Source organism: Zonotrichia albicollis, chromosome 1 (assembly GCF_047830755.1).
Source record: "Zonotrichia albicollis isolate bZonAlb1 chromosome 1, bZonAlb1.hap1, whole genome shotgun sequence".
Lineage (NCBI taxonomy): Eukaryota > Metazoa > Chordata > Aves > Passeriformes > Passerellidae > Zonotrichia > Zonotrichia albicollis.
In genome coordinates, this window is record NC_133819.1 from 17,240,907 (window position 1) to 17,255,987 (window position 15,081).

Genomic DNA, 15,081 nt, shown 5'->3' on the forward strand with positions numbered 1-15,081 from the left:
TTTATGATAATACTTGCAGCTCTTCCATCTAAGTACCCACACAGATTGCACATACTCCCACAGAGATGGAAATTAATATGTGAAATACCTGTGCAGCTTGAGTGTCACAGTTCCATAAACAGTAGCAAAGCCCAGAAGACGAACCCATCTTAGGAGAACACAGCGAAATATACTTGGCTCAAAATACAAAATGACAACCTATAGAACAGAAAGATAGAGAGAACTTCAGTACTGCTTTCATGAGAAAGTAGTTCTTCATTCAAATGCAGAATAGTTGCAAAACAGGACAGCAGACACATTTCAGCTCGTACTGCTGTATATTTAGATTTTCTAGTAAAGCATCGGGATGATCAGATCAACCAGCTGGCACAGTTCTGGGCACCAACTCCTTTTTGAAGGGAGCTGGCAAAAGCCCTGTGACAGACTGTGAAGTGACAACACTTTTAAATGCAATTTCACTGACTTTTCTTAACTGAGTGAAAACATCTACCCAGAGAGGAGGATAGAACAGAAAAGGACTTTTTCCTTGAGCAATTCAAGTAATATGCAGCTGGTTTAATTCTGGTTTGATAGGCTGTATTTACTAGGTTACACTTCAAAGTCACTCCTAATAAACCTAGCAAAATGATAGCTGCTCATTTATCCCTGCCAAACTAAAAATGATTGCACTGACCTCTTTCTATCAAAAATATGAAATATTTAATGACACATTTAACTCTTTCTTCCCCATATATTTCACCTAAGCTATATCAAATCTCCCTATGCATCCCCACTTTCTTAAGGAAAATAATCCTTTTGCTCACCTATGCATTTCTCTGACCACAATAAACAAATGTCCTACCAGTCTTTTGCCCTTTCTACCAAGGACCATGCACAAGAACAACACTCCATAAGCAGTAAAAGAAAGCTACTTCTGTGGGTATACTGCAGATAGAAACTTCACTATCAAGTAAAACACTACTCTTCTCTAAAACAGGGTTGCTCAGTAAACTCAGTCACAATTTGAATCAGGAGTCCACTTCTTCTCATTCCAGCAGATATTGTCCCTGGTGTCCTGAGGGTTGATCCCACATTTCTTCTCGCTCATCTGGTCCCACCAGGAGCCTGCTGTCCCAGGGATTTGTTGGAAAACTGCCCCTACCCCACACGTAGACCCTGCTTAGTCCAGCAAACTTGGATCCCATGGATTCAATGTGTCAGACCAGAACCTGGTAAAACAACCCAATGCACCATAGTAAAAATTAATTAGGTAATCCTGGTCTAGAGAAAGCAAGTACTGAAACATTTCAGGCCATCTGTCACAGCTTCATTTACAGTCAGTACATTCTGGCAGCAGAGATAGTATTGTGCCTACTGGCTGCCACATATTATTTTCCTAAGTAAATGCTCTTCTGCGTGGGAATTCAAGTTCAGGATATTGGCCAAAAGCCCAGGACTACATCCTTTGGGTGACATAGACTTCTTTAGAAGAGTGGGGGCACAAATGGCAGATGTGGGCTGAGAGAGATGGAAGCTGCTGTGCTTCACTGGAATGCTTTTTTATGCAGCAAAATCAAACTATTCCTTTTAAAAATATGATTTGCTGAATCAAATCGTGCTGCAAAATTTAATCTGGTTTTTTTCACTGTTATTGGACTGACAGAGAATCACAGAATATAAGGAGTTATAAGGGACCCACAAAGATCATCAAGTCCAACTCCTTGATGCATAGGACACCCCAAGAAACACACCATGTGCCTGAGATATTGTCCAAATGCTTCCTGAACTCAGGCTAGTGCTGTAACCACTGCCCTGGGGAGCCTGTTCCACTGCCCAACCATCCTTTGGGTGAACAACTTTACCCTGATTTGACATGCTTCAATGTAGACATTTTCTGGGATTCTGAGAAATCCACCTTGGAGGAAAAGCAGCAGCTTTTCCCCTTGGAAAATCAGCTGGAAAACCAAAATGCATCCACATATGCATGACCATGCTTGGACAAACAGCATCCAGCAAAAAGTTTCTCAGAAAGACCTGAATGGCAGCAATGACCTCTTATCCTAATATACAGTTTTATAGATTAGGACAGTTGCAGAACCTGAGCAAGGTCTGTAGCAGTAGCTTGTCTCCTGAGGTTTGCTGGGGGGTAGAAAACACCATGTTTCATCTTTGATTCTTCCAAACAGGAAAATCAATGTCAAAAAAAGACTGGCATACAGAGACTCTGAACATTTCAAAGTTGATTTGAAAGCAGAATTTTTCAGATAATTGAAATGGGAAGGTCTGAAAACTCTCCAGGCATAGAATTTTCTGAACAAGGGCAACAGCTCTCTTTGCCATGCAATCTGACACAGCAATTTCATTCGCTGCTGCTTGTTGAAACATTAACTGTCTAGAAAATCTCATTGATTTGCATTGAATCATTTGTATGAGCAGCTGAGGCATTTGGCTGGATATCAACCAAGAAACCACCACTTCAAATGCAGCCTGGTGTGAGCTGGCGTCACAGCTCACCATGAAAGCTGCAGAGGCAAGGCTCTGTTGGAGAAAACTGTTCTCATTTTCCCATTTGAAATAGACACATTTTAACTGCTCCTTCACCCTGTGGTGAAGGATACTGCAGATCTAAGACCTCAGCCAAGCTTGACTCTCTTTTGGATCTTCCTGTGTTCATATGATGGAGAATTTTAAGAGTGCCTTCACAAGGGCCAGTGTCCCTTCCTATTCCTGGACATGTTCTGTCATGGACCCAGGCTTTGAAGAGTCAGAATTACTATATTTATATTTTGCTTTCTTCTTAGGCATTGCAGAAGGCTATTCTAAGCATATGTCATTCCCATTCCCATCAGGGCTCACCAGGATGTTCAGATGACTTCCCTCTCCAAGCTCTTGTCAGAATTACATCTCTTATAAGCACCATGAATTTTAGAGGCACAATTTTTAAAAGGAAAAAATCTTTAATGGATTGGAGCCAATGGCTACAGAAACAGTGCCTTGGAAGCTTTGCTCAATTTTCCAATTCAAGTGGAATACAATTCTTGCAAGGAACCTGGTCCAAAGTATGACTGCTGCACTCCAACCCTCACTCTCCCTAGCACAAAAAAAAAAAAAAAAAAAAAAATCCAGAAACAACCCCAACAAAATAAACCAAAAAACAAAATAAAACAAAAAACCAATCAACCAAAAAACCCAAAATCCAAAAAAATCCAACAACTAAACCAAACGAAGCCAAAAAAAGGAGGAACATAACACAGAGAAGTCTTGGGTTTGTTTCGTATCAGCCTCTTCTGCCTTATCAAAATCCCCATTCCTTACTGTTATCCCCAGAGCTAAGTCTTCTTCAAATGACAAATGTGCAGCAAAAGGTTGCTGAGCTGCAAGTGAGGAGCTTAGGATGAGCACCAGATTCACCCACACATCCACGCTGCTCTCAGCAGAACAAGGGAATCCCTCAGCTCTAAAAGACTACCCTGCCCACCAAAAATCTGACAATATTTCATCTTCTCTTTATGCATTTACAATGCAATAGACCACGATCTTCTTTAAAATGCTGGGAGGTTTTGCTGATGGATGGAATAAAACATCTTTACTGTACATAAAGAAATGTGTTATCCGCAGTTTTGCCAGCTCCTGGCACCCACTTAAATACTAGACATCAGTTTCTGCTACTTAAACAAAGAGATCTGGGGAAAATTATTTGGAAATCAGAAGAGGACAAGCCAAACAGTGGCTGCTCATGTCCCAGTTACTGCAGCTGTGCGTGAGACTTCCTGAACTGTGACTCGTCTTTGTCATTTGGACAAATGCGTTTGGATGTTTGCTTTTAAATTCAGCGTGGTTTAAGCTATTACTGTCCTTGCCAAAACATTGTTCCAGTAGTCACGCTACCACTTGTGGAGTCAGAGATGAAAAGACTTCCTAAGGTCACCAGCTAACTGTCAAGTGTGTTTAGAGCTGGGGAATTACGGACACGGAAGAGGGGCTTAGCCTGCTGACACAGCGATCAGCCAGCTCAGTTATTCATCTGACATGATGAACAGACACTCACACACTCTAAAGACAACAGCTGAGGTCAATAAAAGCGCCTCACACATTACAGCAAATTTTCCTTATTGGGACAAGTAGGAAAGTAAAAGTGCAAAGAGAACTAACACAGAACAACTGAACATTCAAAAACATAACAGAGTTTGTCCACACAAAAATAGAAAAGGGAATTAATGAGTTTTATAGGCTCAGTGCCATTGCTTCTTAGAAGATAAACAGCATTTTAAAAGATTCTTAAAAAAAAAAAAACAACAAAAACCAACCTTTATTACATAGTGAACATACTACATAATAGTGAGCAAAATTGTGCATCGCAAAATGCTCTTTCATCTTTCAGGTTAACTTTACTGTGCACATTAAAAGATGGTTAATTCTGCCCTTCACCTTGGCACCAGATACAGGCAAAAACACTTTAATACTGTGCACTTCCCCAAGGTGCAGTGACTGGGATTCAGTCTGCCTAAATCAAACATTAATTTCTTCTTACACTGTTTTAGGAGGTCTAGTAAATCAGGCAAGTCCCACAGATAACCCAGGGATAAAAACAAGTACCTCGAGAAAGTTCAGCTTCAGCTACTTTGGACAGGAGCTTCACCTAAAAGCTTCAAGTACACATCTCCATTGACTAGAAAGGCACTACAGCATTTATTTTAGGGAATGTGCTTCACTATATGTCAATTAATAATCTGTATTAGGAGGAATAAGCCAAGCACTTTATAGCCAGTTGTAACAATTTTGTAATGTATTTAAGACAAGTAATTTTTACTGCAATTCTTAAGCCATAGAAGTCCCAATTAGATCAAAAACTCATCTTCCTCTACAATCATCAAATTGCTATGCTTCATGTTGAGAGGAAATGGGCAACAGCATAATGTCTCAACAGACCAGAAGCCAAAGTGATAAAAAAAATACATGTATTGCCAGTGCTAAAAATCCTAAAACTAAACAGGAAAAAAAATTGAGCAGGACCTTAACTCCAAAAACCCCTAAGTGTTCAAAATGTTTAAACTCTTGGGTTTTTTTTGCCCGTGGTTGTAGAATCATACTAAGGTTTAGATTGGAATGGACCTTTAATCCAGTTCCTAGTGCTGTGGACAGAGATGTTATCCATGTTATATTGATGGAAATGAAATTCAGAGCTTAGAATTTGAGTAGCAACATCATCTGCTCATGGATCTGAGGTGCAAGTCACACACTTTAGACAAAAATGATGCAAAATTAATTTTTTTTCTCATTTGCAAATAATCAAATTAATCTTAAAACTGTCCTCACTTAAACCAAATAACTTTTCAGGAAACTATATATTTTTTTAAATTGAACTTCAGAATTTTCTGCAAGTACTCTGCGCAGTTCAATGCAGGACAAGCCATACAAGATAATGCCTTTTGGGCTAATTCCATTAACAAGCATCTAGGAGATACTGTGAAGAGATCCATATGATCTGTTCCACTGCCCAACACCATCTGTCCTTGCCTGACTGCAACAGCTGTCCAGGGCTGTCTCTAGGCAATTCTGCCATGCAACAAGCCATCAGACACTTCCTCTCAGTGTCCTGCCGTGCTCAGGGACGGGCAGCCTTCCTCCTTCTGCCATCTTTCAGCAGTTTCTTCCAACACATCAAATATCCTCCAGGATACATCAAGTCACCTATTAATGCCTCAGTCCTAACACTGAGAAGGGATTTCCTGCAGCAGAGACGCTGTTTGCAATGTTAGATAAGCTTGCCATCCAAACTGATAACAGTCTGGCACTACACTTGCTAGAAAAGGGCCCAATCCCCTCTCTGTGGGCACAGAGCCATCTCAACAGATGGGATGAGTGAAGGCATTCATGAGCCTGTGCACACTCTGGGCACCACTGCTGGAAACATGACTCACAGCTCGGATCATCTGCTTCAATATTAGCGAGGGCACAGCTCCTTACCCAGCCCTGGGCCAGCCACAAACATTGCCAGTGCAGCTACACACAACATCTTAGAGGTAGGATAACAGTGAATATACACTTAGCCTAATCATGTAAGAACATTTCCTTCCATTTCCATCCCATTTTTTTAAGCCACATGTGCTTTTTAAGACATTACATCTTACTATAATAGGCTTGTGAGCACACAGTACCATCGAGCCCTGCTATCCTTACAAATCTCACCAGTTTAAAGCAGAACTGCATGGATCATTAGCTCAAATGCCTCTGTAAAGCACACATTTGCTGCACAAAACCACAGTAACTACTCAGTAGGTTTTATTCCTGCCTCTGAATTGGAACTGAATCAACCTCCCAGTACACAGCACTGGAAGCACTTTGTTTCTGGGGGCAATGCATTTCAGATAAGATGTATGACACAAGCAAAATCCTTGCAGCCATTTCAGTAAGATCTTCTGGGTTTCTTCATAAAAGATGACAAACTTTTCCTCATCACCCACACAAAGTCCAGCCTGAAATTCTGCCTACTGAAATCCTCTTTTCCCTCCCACTATATTTTTAACTGTAGATATTGGTGTTTCTTTCATTGCCTATTGTATAATATCTATTAATACATATTAAACCCCTGTCTTTCAGCAAAGACATGTCTTGCCTGAAAAGTCTTTTAGAAGACCATGACCCAGTATAAGCACGTAACCACCAGCACCAGTGTGAAACAAAAGGGCAGACTCTAGAACTTCATTCATCAGAATGCTCTGCTATCACTACGGTTTATTACACTTTGGATTCATCTCCATCAGGCAGTAACAACAGATCTCTTAAGTTCTTTACAGAAAACATAATTTACAGTGGGGCTCATTTAGCCCCCTGAGAGATTTGACAGGAGATTAAGCAAACAGAACCTTCAAGATCATTGGTTTGACAAAAGACTGCATACTTACAATGTCTTTTTACAGATATATCTTCAATTATTTTCCTTCTTTTTTTTGCCTTCCGGTGTTCATAAGGGAGATCTCAATTAATTATTGACAAGACACCCTCAATAGGTTATTTTGAGGAATATAAACATCCATGTGATTTCCAAGATGTCCAATTTAAAGAGAAAAAGTGATATGTCACAGATCCTACCAGCTCTGGAAATATTTATTTATAAATGACTTGAACACACGGCCTGAAAATGCACTAAAATAAATTCTAGCCTTTCCTTAAGCCTTACTAATGATTTGGCTTCACTGTTCCTATTTCCTTTGGCCTAATGAATAATATTCTAAAATCAAATAATAAAAAATTAACATGTAATCCACAAAGGCTTTAAAAGAGAGATGCTTGCAGTCTGTAGACAGATCTGATCACAACAAATAAATGTTTATGCCCAACAAGGCCCACACAGTAGGGAAGAGCAATCCAAGACTTTTTCCTAATACAGGATAAAATTTTGTCACAAAACAATTCATTAGCTTATGAGAGACATCAATGGATGCCCTGGCTGAACTGGTTATAAATGCTAAGGGTTGAAGGGTACTCCAAGTGTCCATTCACAACCAACATGAGAAAAGAGATACCAAGAAAGACAGCGCACCAGGTCTACACCCTCTCTGGGGAAAAACAAAGCATAAAAACAAGTACTACCAGGAGGACTAGACCTCTACCCCAGACTGCTGTGGGAACCCTCTGAGGAACTGAGGAGAAACAGAAATCACCTTGAAACACTGGATTATCATGTATGTTCTCTGCATCTATTTCCAAACACAGAGATCATGCTTGGCTTTTCAGTGTAATAGAATAAAGTATTTAACTTCAGCTGCAAACTTCTCAAATACAAGGAGAGATTTCAATGGTCCTGGCCTAGGGAGCGGCGATGAACAGGTAAAATATGATCATTTGGGAAGCATGAGGTCTCCCAGTCTAAGGGGCTATAGGCACTGAGGTGCTGGAGGTGGAAAGCCCAGTACATTAGGGCAAATATTTGTCCAAGAAAGGTGTTTTCTTGACCACTGCTGGTTATTGGATGCTTCTGTAGAAGCAGAACAAGTCAGGGATAAGGTCTGAGGCTCAGAAGTTCCACTGAGACCATGCCTAAGTGTAGCACAATGAACAAATTACCTAATACTGAAAAATCCATGCTGAAAAGAAATCTATTTGTTTTAATCATGTCCCATGTAAGACAGAAGAGAAAATAAAGTCTGCATTGCACACCATGCTTTCCCTGTTCTCACTCAAATGTACTTCTAACTCACCAGTACCGTAAAGCAAAAGAAGTAAATAAATGCTTTTCAGGGAGTCCAAAAAGTAATGAGCTTGGTTGGCCCAAGTGACCTTCTTACCCATCTGCTCTGATGTGCCAGCTATTTCTGTGCATTTGGTAGATGTCTATCCCTCACGTATGTGTTTGCTCCCTCCTGACAGCCTCACATTCTTTAATATAGTTACCCTAAAAGCAGCCTGAACAGCCTCAGAAGTCAGGACTCAGGACTTGAGAGTTGGCTCATTTCAGCAATTCAGACACTTGAACTGGCCAGATGTGGATTTGGACGGATGTCTGAAAGTTCCCACTGAAATCAAGACACTGCCTCAAAAAGTTTAAAATGTGTTTAAAGAAGATTAAAAAAGATTTAAAAAAACAACAATAAGTGTTGTATTTGAAAATGTAAAGCCTACCAGAATCTACCTAGCTAATTGTGTACAGAGCAAAATGCTTTCCTGACCCATGTAGGTCACCAGCCACAGCCTGAAAGTACAAAATAAATGCAGAGTAAGTGATCTGACTTTAGAGATGCTTAGGGGCTGGTAAAAGAGACTGAGCTGTTGACTTCACTGAAAAGCAACTGCTCAAATATTTTAAAAATATCTGTCTTCATAAAGAGTGCTAAGAGCAGTGGATGCTAAGAGCACTGATGTTCTGCACTCTTTCATTTGATGTTTTTAAACTTATACGAAAAGGTCTTCAATTACTTTCCAGTTAAATACTAAAAGATACATGAAAATGTGGGTTTCCTGATCAAGCAACTGGCTGGGTTTTAAGTGAAGATTATTAAATGTGATCTGCCAGCAGCAACTAAAAGCAGAGATGAGCAGAGGGGGCATTCAGGGTTCCAGGCTCACGCACACTAAGGCTGAGAAGAGAAGCACAAGTTAAATACAGAGGAGAAGCTGAGCTCCTTAATCATTCAAAACTTCTATTTTCATAATTTGTATTACATTCAAAAAACATAATTCAAAATTAATAGAAATAATTTCATCAGGATGCTTTATCTCAGCCATGTATATGCACACCAAAAATTGTTCACGCTGACGCAAAATTTAAAAGTGGAAATTCAAAGGAAGCTGCAAAGTGAAAATATCTTCTAAAATACTTGCTTGTTCTGCCAGTTAACTTTTATAATCCAATTGCTTCTTTCATTTGTTCAGATACATTTTCTTCCATGTGACACACCACTTGGGTAAATCACAACAGTCAACTGAATGTCTAGTTTACCTACTTCATACGTGAAAAAAAAAAAAAACCTAAACTTACTTACTGGGTGCATTATGGTCCTCTTTTCTTAAAAGAAACGTGGCAACCAAAGAAGCAGAAAGAGAAACATTTTACCAAACTGAACCATATGTAATGAAAAAACCTTGACATTTCTTCAGCCCATTCATTTGTCAAAACACTGACACATTTTAATAATAGTTTTAAGGAAATGTATTTTCATTATATTATTAAAATCAAGGAAAATCTAACAATTAGTTTTAAGATCACATCTGTGATTTTAGGAAAAAGGAATCCTTTAAAAACATAATGGTAAAGTAGTCTATATTAAAATAAATCTTTCAAGAGCTGCAGCTAAATCAAGACATAATAGATTAAATTATTCAGAGCAATTTGTCAAGTATACTTAAAGCAAGACACAGGTCATAAAAGAGACTCACAAAGACTTTTATACCTTGTTACACTATAGCTGAAATCCCTACAAATATACCAAATATACAGTGTAAGGTGTGTGTGGGGGGTTGTTATTTGAGTGTTTCCAAATAGTGACTCCAACCTGGGGAAAAGAAAACATGCAGTATTTAGATACTTATCTCCTTGTCTTAATCTAACAAAGCCAGAGAAGTATTTAACACAAACTTTGGAGGGAAAAAGCTATCTGATGGTTTAGGTTCTTCCTTGCTGCACATGCTCTCCCTGAACTACATCTTGGCAGGTTCATGAGTCAAGGTAGGAATTTTATTGACATCAACTATTGAGATGGTTATTTGGAAAAGGTAATGGGGACAGATCAGGACTTTGAAATACCCTGCTGAACCAGAGCAAAGAGCAGGACAGAACTGTCTGCTATCCTCCTCAGGATAATTTTTGTTGGTATTTATTTTGACAACAAGCAATTTAGAAAAACTCTCTCCACTAAAATACCAGCCGGACATCTCAATCCAGCCGGTGCTGATTAGTTTACTGCAGACATCTCTGCTGGAACTATTGACTTTTCATTTTCAGCTTATGCACCTGAAGCAACAACAGCAGTGGGCACAAGGCAGAGACCACAGCGTGACCAGCCTCCAGAAGAAGTGCTGGGAACGCTCCAGCTCCTAATGTTCCCTAACGAAGGCTGGATGTCTGTCTGATAAATCTGCTTTAGGTAAACTGAAGCTACCAGTAATTGGATGAATTGCAAAAATGAGTGACATACTCTGCTGGCATGATCTACATTAATCTTCAATCTACACTAATCATATCAAGCAAATTATGTTATTAACATAATTAATTCATTATGGGTAATTAATGAAGTCCAGAAGAAGCCAGCCACATCTGCAAACTCAAAATGCACTCCACAGTAGAAACTATGGAAACAGGAATGAAACACTATTTTTCTTCCCAGAAGGAAGACATACTCATAGTTCTTAAATCACATGGATATGAACATTTTTACCTTCCAAAAGAATTGTTTGGACAGTTTGCTTGGCTAAGAGGGCCAGAGTGTTCATACTTTTTTTGTCTAGTCAAAAGAGAAAAAAATGTTTAATAGAAATCTATGCACGAAAAGTATTTATAGTGTTGAGAAGATATTGAAAAATTATTATAACTGATAAATTAAAACAAATTTAGCAAAATAAATTTCTATATTCAAGATTATCAGGTTCTTCTGTCATTTTTTTTAGTCACATCTGCCACCCAGGTGATTTTTGAAAACATCATAAAATTAATCACATGCTTGTATAAATATTTGAATACCGATACACTTAAATACAGAAATAGATTTGGTGCATTTGTTGTGATTTCTTTTTTGCCTGTAAAATCATTATTTCCTTTCAAAAGTTAGTTACTTTTCATGCACACTGATTTAAAGTGCATGGATTCCAAAGTAGCATAATTTGAGTGTATCTGTGCCAATGTTTTCTGCTTTATGAAAAGCAACAAGATCAGTATCAGTCTCCTGCAATTCTAAGCAGCCCTGAAATACACTTTATTGCAGAACAGTTCATAGGGCATCTCCATGAGCCATAAAATACTCCTTCACACAGCATGTGAGAAAGTCTTACTCTCTGGATTCACTCTCCTCACCACATTCAAAGAGAGTGTTTTGATATCATAATCCAGCTATTTCTATTGGGACTAGGAATCTGGGGCAGATGTTCTACACCTGAGCCAGGAAATACAAGTGAATCACTAAATTCCAAGACAGCCCAAGCTCCCTCTGTGTTCAATGGGGAGCACTGTAGGCAGAGGCCAAACTGCATCATCCTTTTACAGGCACCTGAGTGCTGTCCTCCAGAGGTGCCTACTTCCCTCCACAGGCTAAAGGCAGCTATGGTTAAATGTGATGTTCAGAGTTAAAATTAATTTTAAAAAAGAAGTAATGATAAAAATAAAAAATCCCTGCACTGCAAATAACCACTCCGAAGTTTTACTCAGAGTTTTCAGCACTCCCTCTTTCTCAAGAGCAGGCAGCACCCAGTAACCTGTCAGACCATGTAAAGCCCATCCATCAACTCTGATATACTAGAGAAGAGAACAAGCTACAAAAAACCTTCAGAACTATTTAGCCTAATTTAATATTTATTGCTATTTTAAGCTGGGTGTCTCAAAGGAAGAAAAGAACTTTAGAACATTGAACGGATTTGGAATGAAATGGACCTAGAACAAAAATTATACTTCATGGACCTTAAGGCAACTCTTGAAAAACGCAGAAATACAGAAATAAGATGGTATAGAAAGTAATAGAGACATTAGTGCATTGAGGGCCATGTTCTTCATGGACAGGTGACATTTCCATTACAGAAGAAAAATTAAAAAGTCCTAAAAAGGAAATCACTGATCTCAAGATTAGGCATACAAGCTGCCATGGAACAATCTCAAGCAATGTATCAGCACCACAGTTGGATGGACTGAGAAGAGCTTGAGAAGAACTATTCATTACACACTTCAGAAGAATATTTCTTTAAGAGTTTGAGAACAACATACTCAACTCTGAAAGAGCAGTCTTCAAAAGCTTCAACACGTGTAGGTGGCAACCAACTAAACAGAACAACTCAGACAGAAATCTCCTCTTGGAAACACTGCATGGAAGGGGAAAGTAGGAGAGATGAATCTTGAAGCAGATTTTCAGGAAGCTGAGTGTAGACTCAAAAAACTTTAAGGAGTGTGTGGAGGTCACTGCACGGTTGATCAGACATCTGAAGTAAAATGATGCAGGAAAGAGAGAAATCAGGGTGCACAATGTGAAATTATTAACTGGAAGAAAAAAAGGGTAGTAAATTCTCCTCCTCTTGGAAACAAAGCTTCATGACATCTCCACGATATGGCTGCTCATGACCTGAACAATCGGCACCAGTAAAATCCCTCAGGAATAACAGGCACATCTCCAAATATTGCATTTTCATATTGCATTTTCTAGCCTTTGCATACATTCAGGTTTTCCAGAAAACTGCATTACCAAATGCACTTATTGATGAATTCTTAATTGTTTGACATAGGCAATTTCTTTTTCAAAAAGAAAGAGATACCACAAAAACATTTAAGATATAAGGTTGCCTTAGACAAGCATATATTTGATATTTAATGTCTTTTCCAGTTATCATTAAAAACTTGATTAATTTTCCTCACATGGTATCAAATCTTTTCAGCGCCTAAAAATTTGAGCTCAGACACTCAGAACAACCCTAGGATTTCTAGTTTGTTTTGCTGCATTATGCTGCCTCTATAACTTAGGGTTAGTTTAATGTGATTGTAACTGCCATTTATTTCAAACATGTACATTAACTATAAAAAAAATAATTTTGAATAAGGAAAAAAACATCAGAGGAGCAATTTTTTTACTATTTTGAAAATTCAGTGGGATGAGACAAAACAACACACCTGTCTGCAGTGCAACAATTAGCAGGTTTCTGAGGAAAGCTCTTGACAATGAATGATTTAACCTGGAGAACAACCAAATTCAAGCTATGTTTTCTCAGTGACAACAGTTGAGGCCCATATGCCACTTTCTGCTCACACCTAAAAATAACTTAACCATTCCCTGAAGCAGTTACAAAGGCAGGGCACCCCATTTTAACCAATACATAATCTAACCAATGGGTACAACACCTTTCCTACCGCTCTGTAGTTGGATTAACACTTGTGCTTACATCCATTTACTGCTGCTTAATGGAGCAATGTGAAATGGAACAACATCAGCACAAGAGGCTGAACAGCTCCCATGCTATGGCATCCTAGAGACAAATCAGTAAAACTTTCTTCAAGGTCGTACAAGTTTGTGTCTTGTGAGCCAGAGAGGGGAACAAGGCCCAAGTGGCACATCCAGAAGGAAAGCATTAACAAGTGGAATATTGAATAAAAATGCTGTCCATAGGCTGGGGGTTTTACCACTGAAATGAAGATTTCATGGTGTACTTGAAGAAAGAGTTCAAGTCTGCAGCCCTGGTGAAGGAAGAGGTTTTCCCATGCAGAAAACCTAGGCAAATGATGAGCACAAATCCTTCTCTCTCCAGGACATTCCTAAGCAAGCAAAGCAGGCGTGTGCTGTCTGTGCCCCTGACTGAGCTCCCAGCCCTCTCAAGTAAAGAGTACCTCACTTGACCTCAGGGCACCAAAACTGAGCACTGCAATCTGTGATTGCAACTCTTACCCAATGGCAAGTTGAGTGCTTAAAAGACTTGCCATAATTAAAATTGAAGGTGTATGAGGAAACATGTTCCCTACTAATGGCTAAACTATTCAAGCATCTTTGGTCTCCTCCCTTGAGAGACACCAACAAAAAATACCTATAATCAACCTGCTGGTTCCCTCCTGTTGCTGCAGCTGCAAAAATAAGGCATTAGAAATAGCAGCCTAGTCAAAGAAGATTCTTTATTTGCATTCCTGGCACAGCTCACTTGCACGGTCCACAAAATGCATTCATTAAGAGATAACAAAACAGCAGAAGGAGGCTTTCTTCAAATGTTCCACTCCTTCCTGAGCACAGGGGGAGTCCTCCAAGCATTTCACTGATTTATCAAAGAAAAGGCCCACCTTCTAGCAGGAGAGACATATTCCACTGCATTTTGTTGCTAGGCAGACCTCTGCATTTAACTGAAATTATTTATTTATATGAACTTCCTTCTTCACCCTCCCCACCAAGACGCTTGCGGTGTTGAATAAACAACTGTACAATGAAAAGAGCATAAAAGCAGAAGGGCAAAATATTTAAGAGCAAAATTAACAGTTGTCACCAGAACTAAGAATGAGATAGCAAAAAGAAACCAAAAATAACTGGACTCCAGGGGGCCAGGGAGAAACACAGCAATTTTTTAAAAGAGAAGTCAGGCTGATAAGATAGAGAGATAGCAATCAGATAAACCAACCAAGTGGTGAGACCCCATATGTGAAACTGCCCCAAACAAATATTTCAAGACTCATATTTAGTTGTGGAGCTGTGAGTACTCAGAAGACCATGACCTTCTTTTTCTTCAAGGTTCTTGAACATTTGCTATATATAACAGAAGTATTTATGATTTAAAACAAATCCATTCAGGCAGACTGTGACAGGATTGCTTGTGACATGTCTGAGAAAAATGCATTACTTTAAACAGTCTGAGGAAATAAACCTAGCAGATTCAGTGTATCATGCTACAAAATGTCATCTACTTTATGAAAGATATACATGGAGGGTAAAAAAAGAA

General features: G+C 39.0%; 1 protein-coding gene across 1 annotated transcript in view; it reads right to left on the bottom strand.

Moving 5' to 3' along the window:
• Nucleotides 1–15,081, bottom strand: part of GPR158 (G protein-coupled receptor 158) — a 191,072-nt gene that overhangs the window by 53,451 nt on the left and 122,540 nt on the right. Inside the window, exon 6 of the mRNA XM_005480468.4 lies at nucleotides 89–198. Within this exon, the coding sequence (XP_005480525.2) occupies nucleotides 89–198 (110 nt within the window). The remainder of the gene's footprint in view (nucleotides 1–88; nucleotides 199–15,081) is intronic.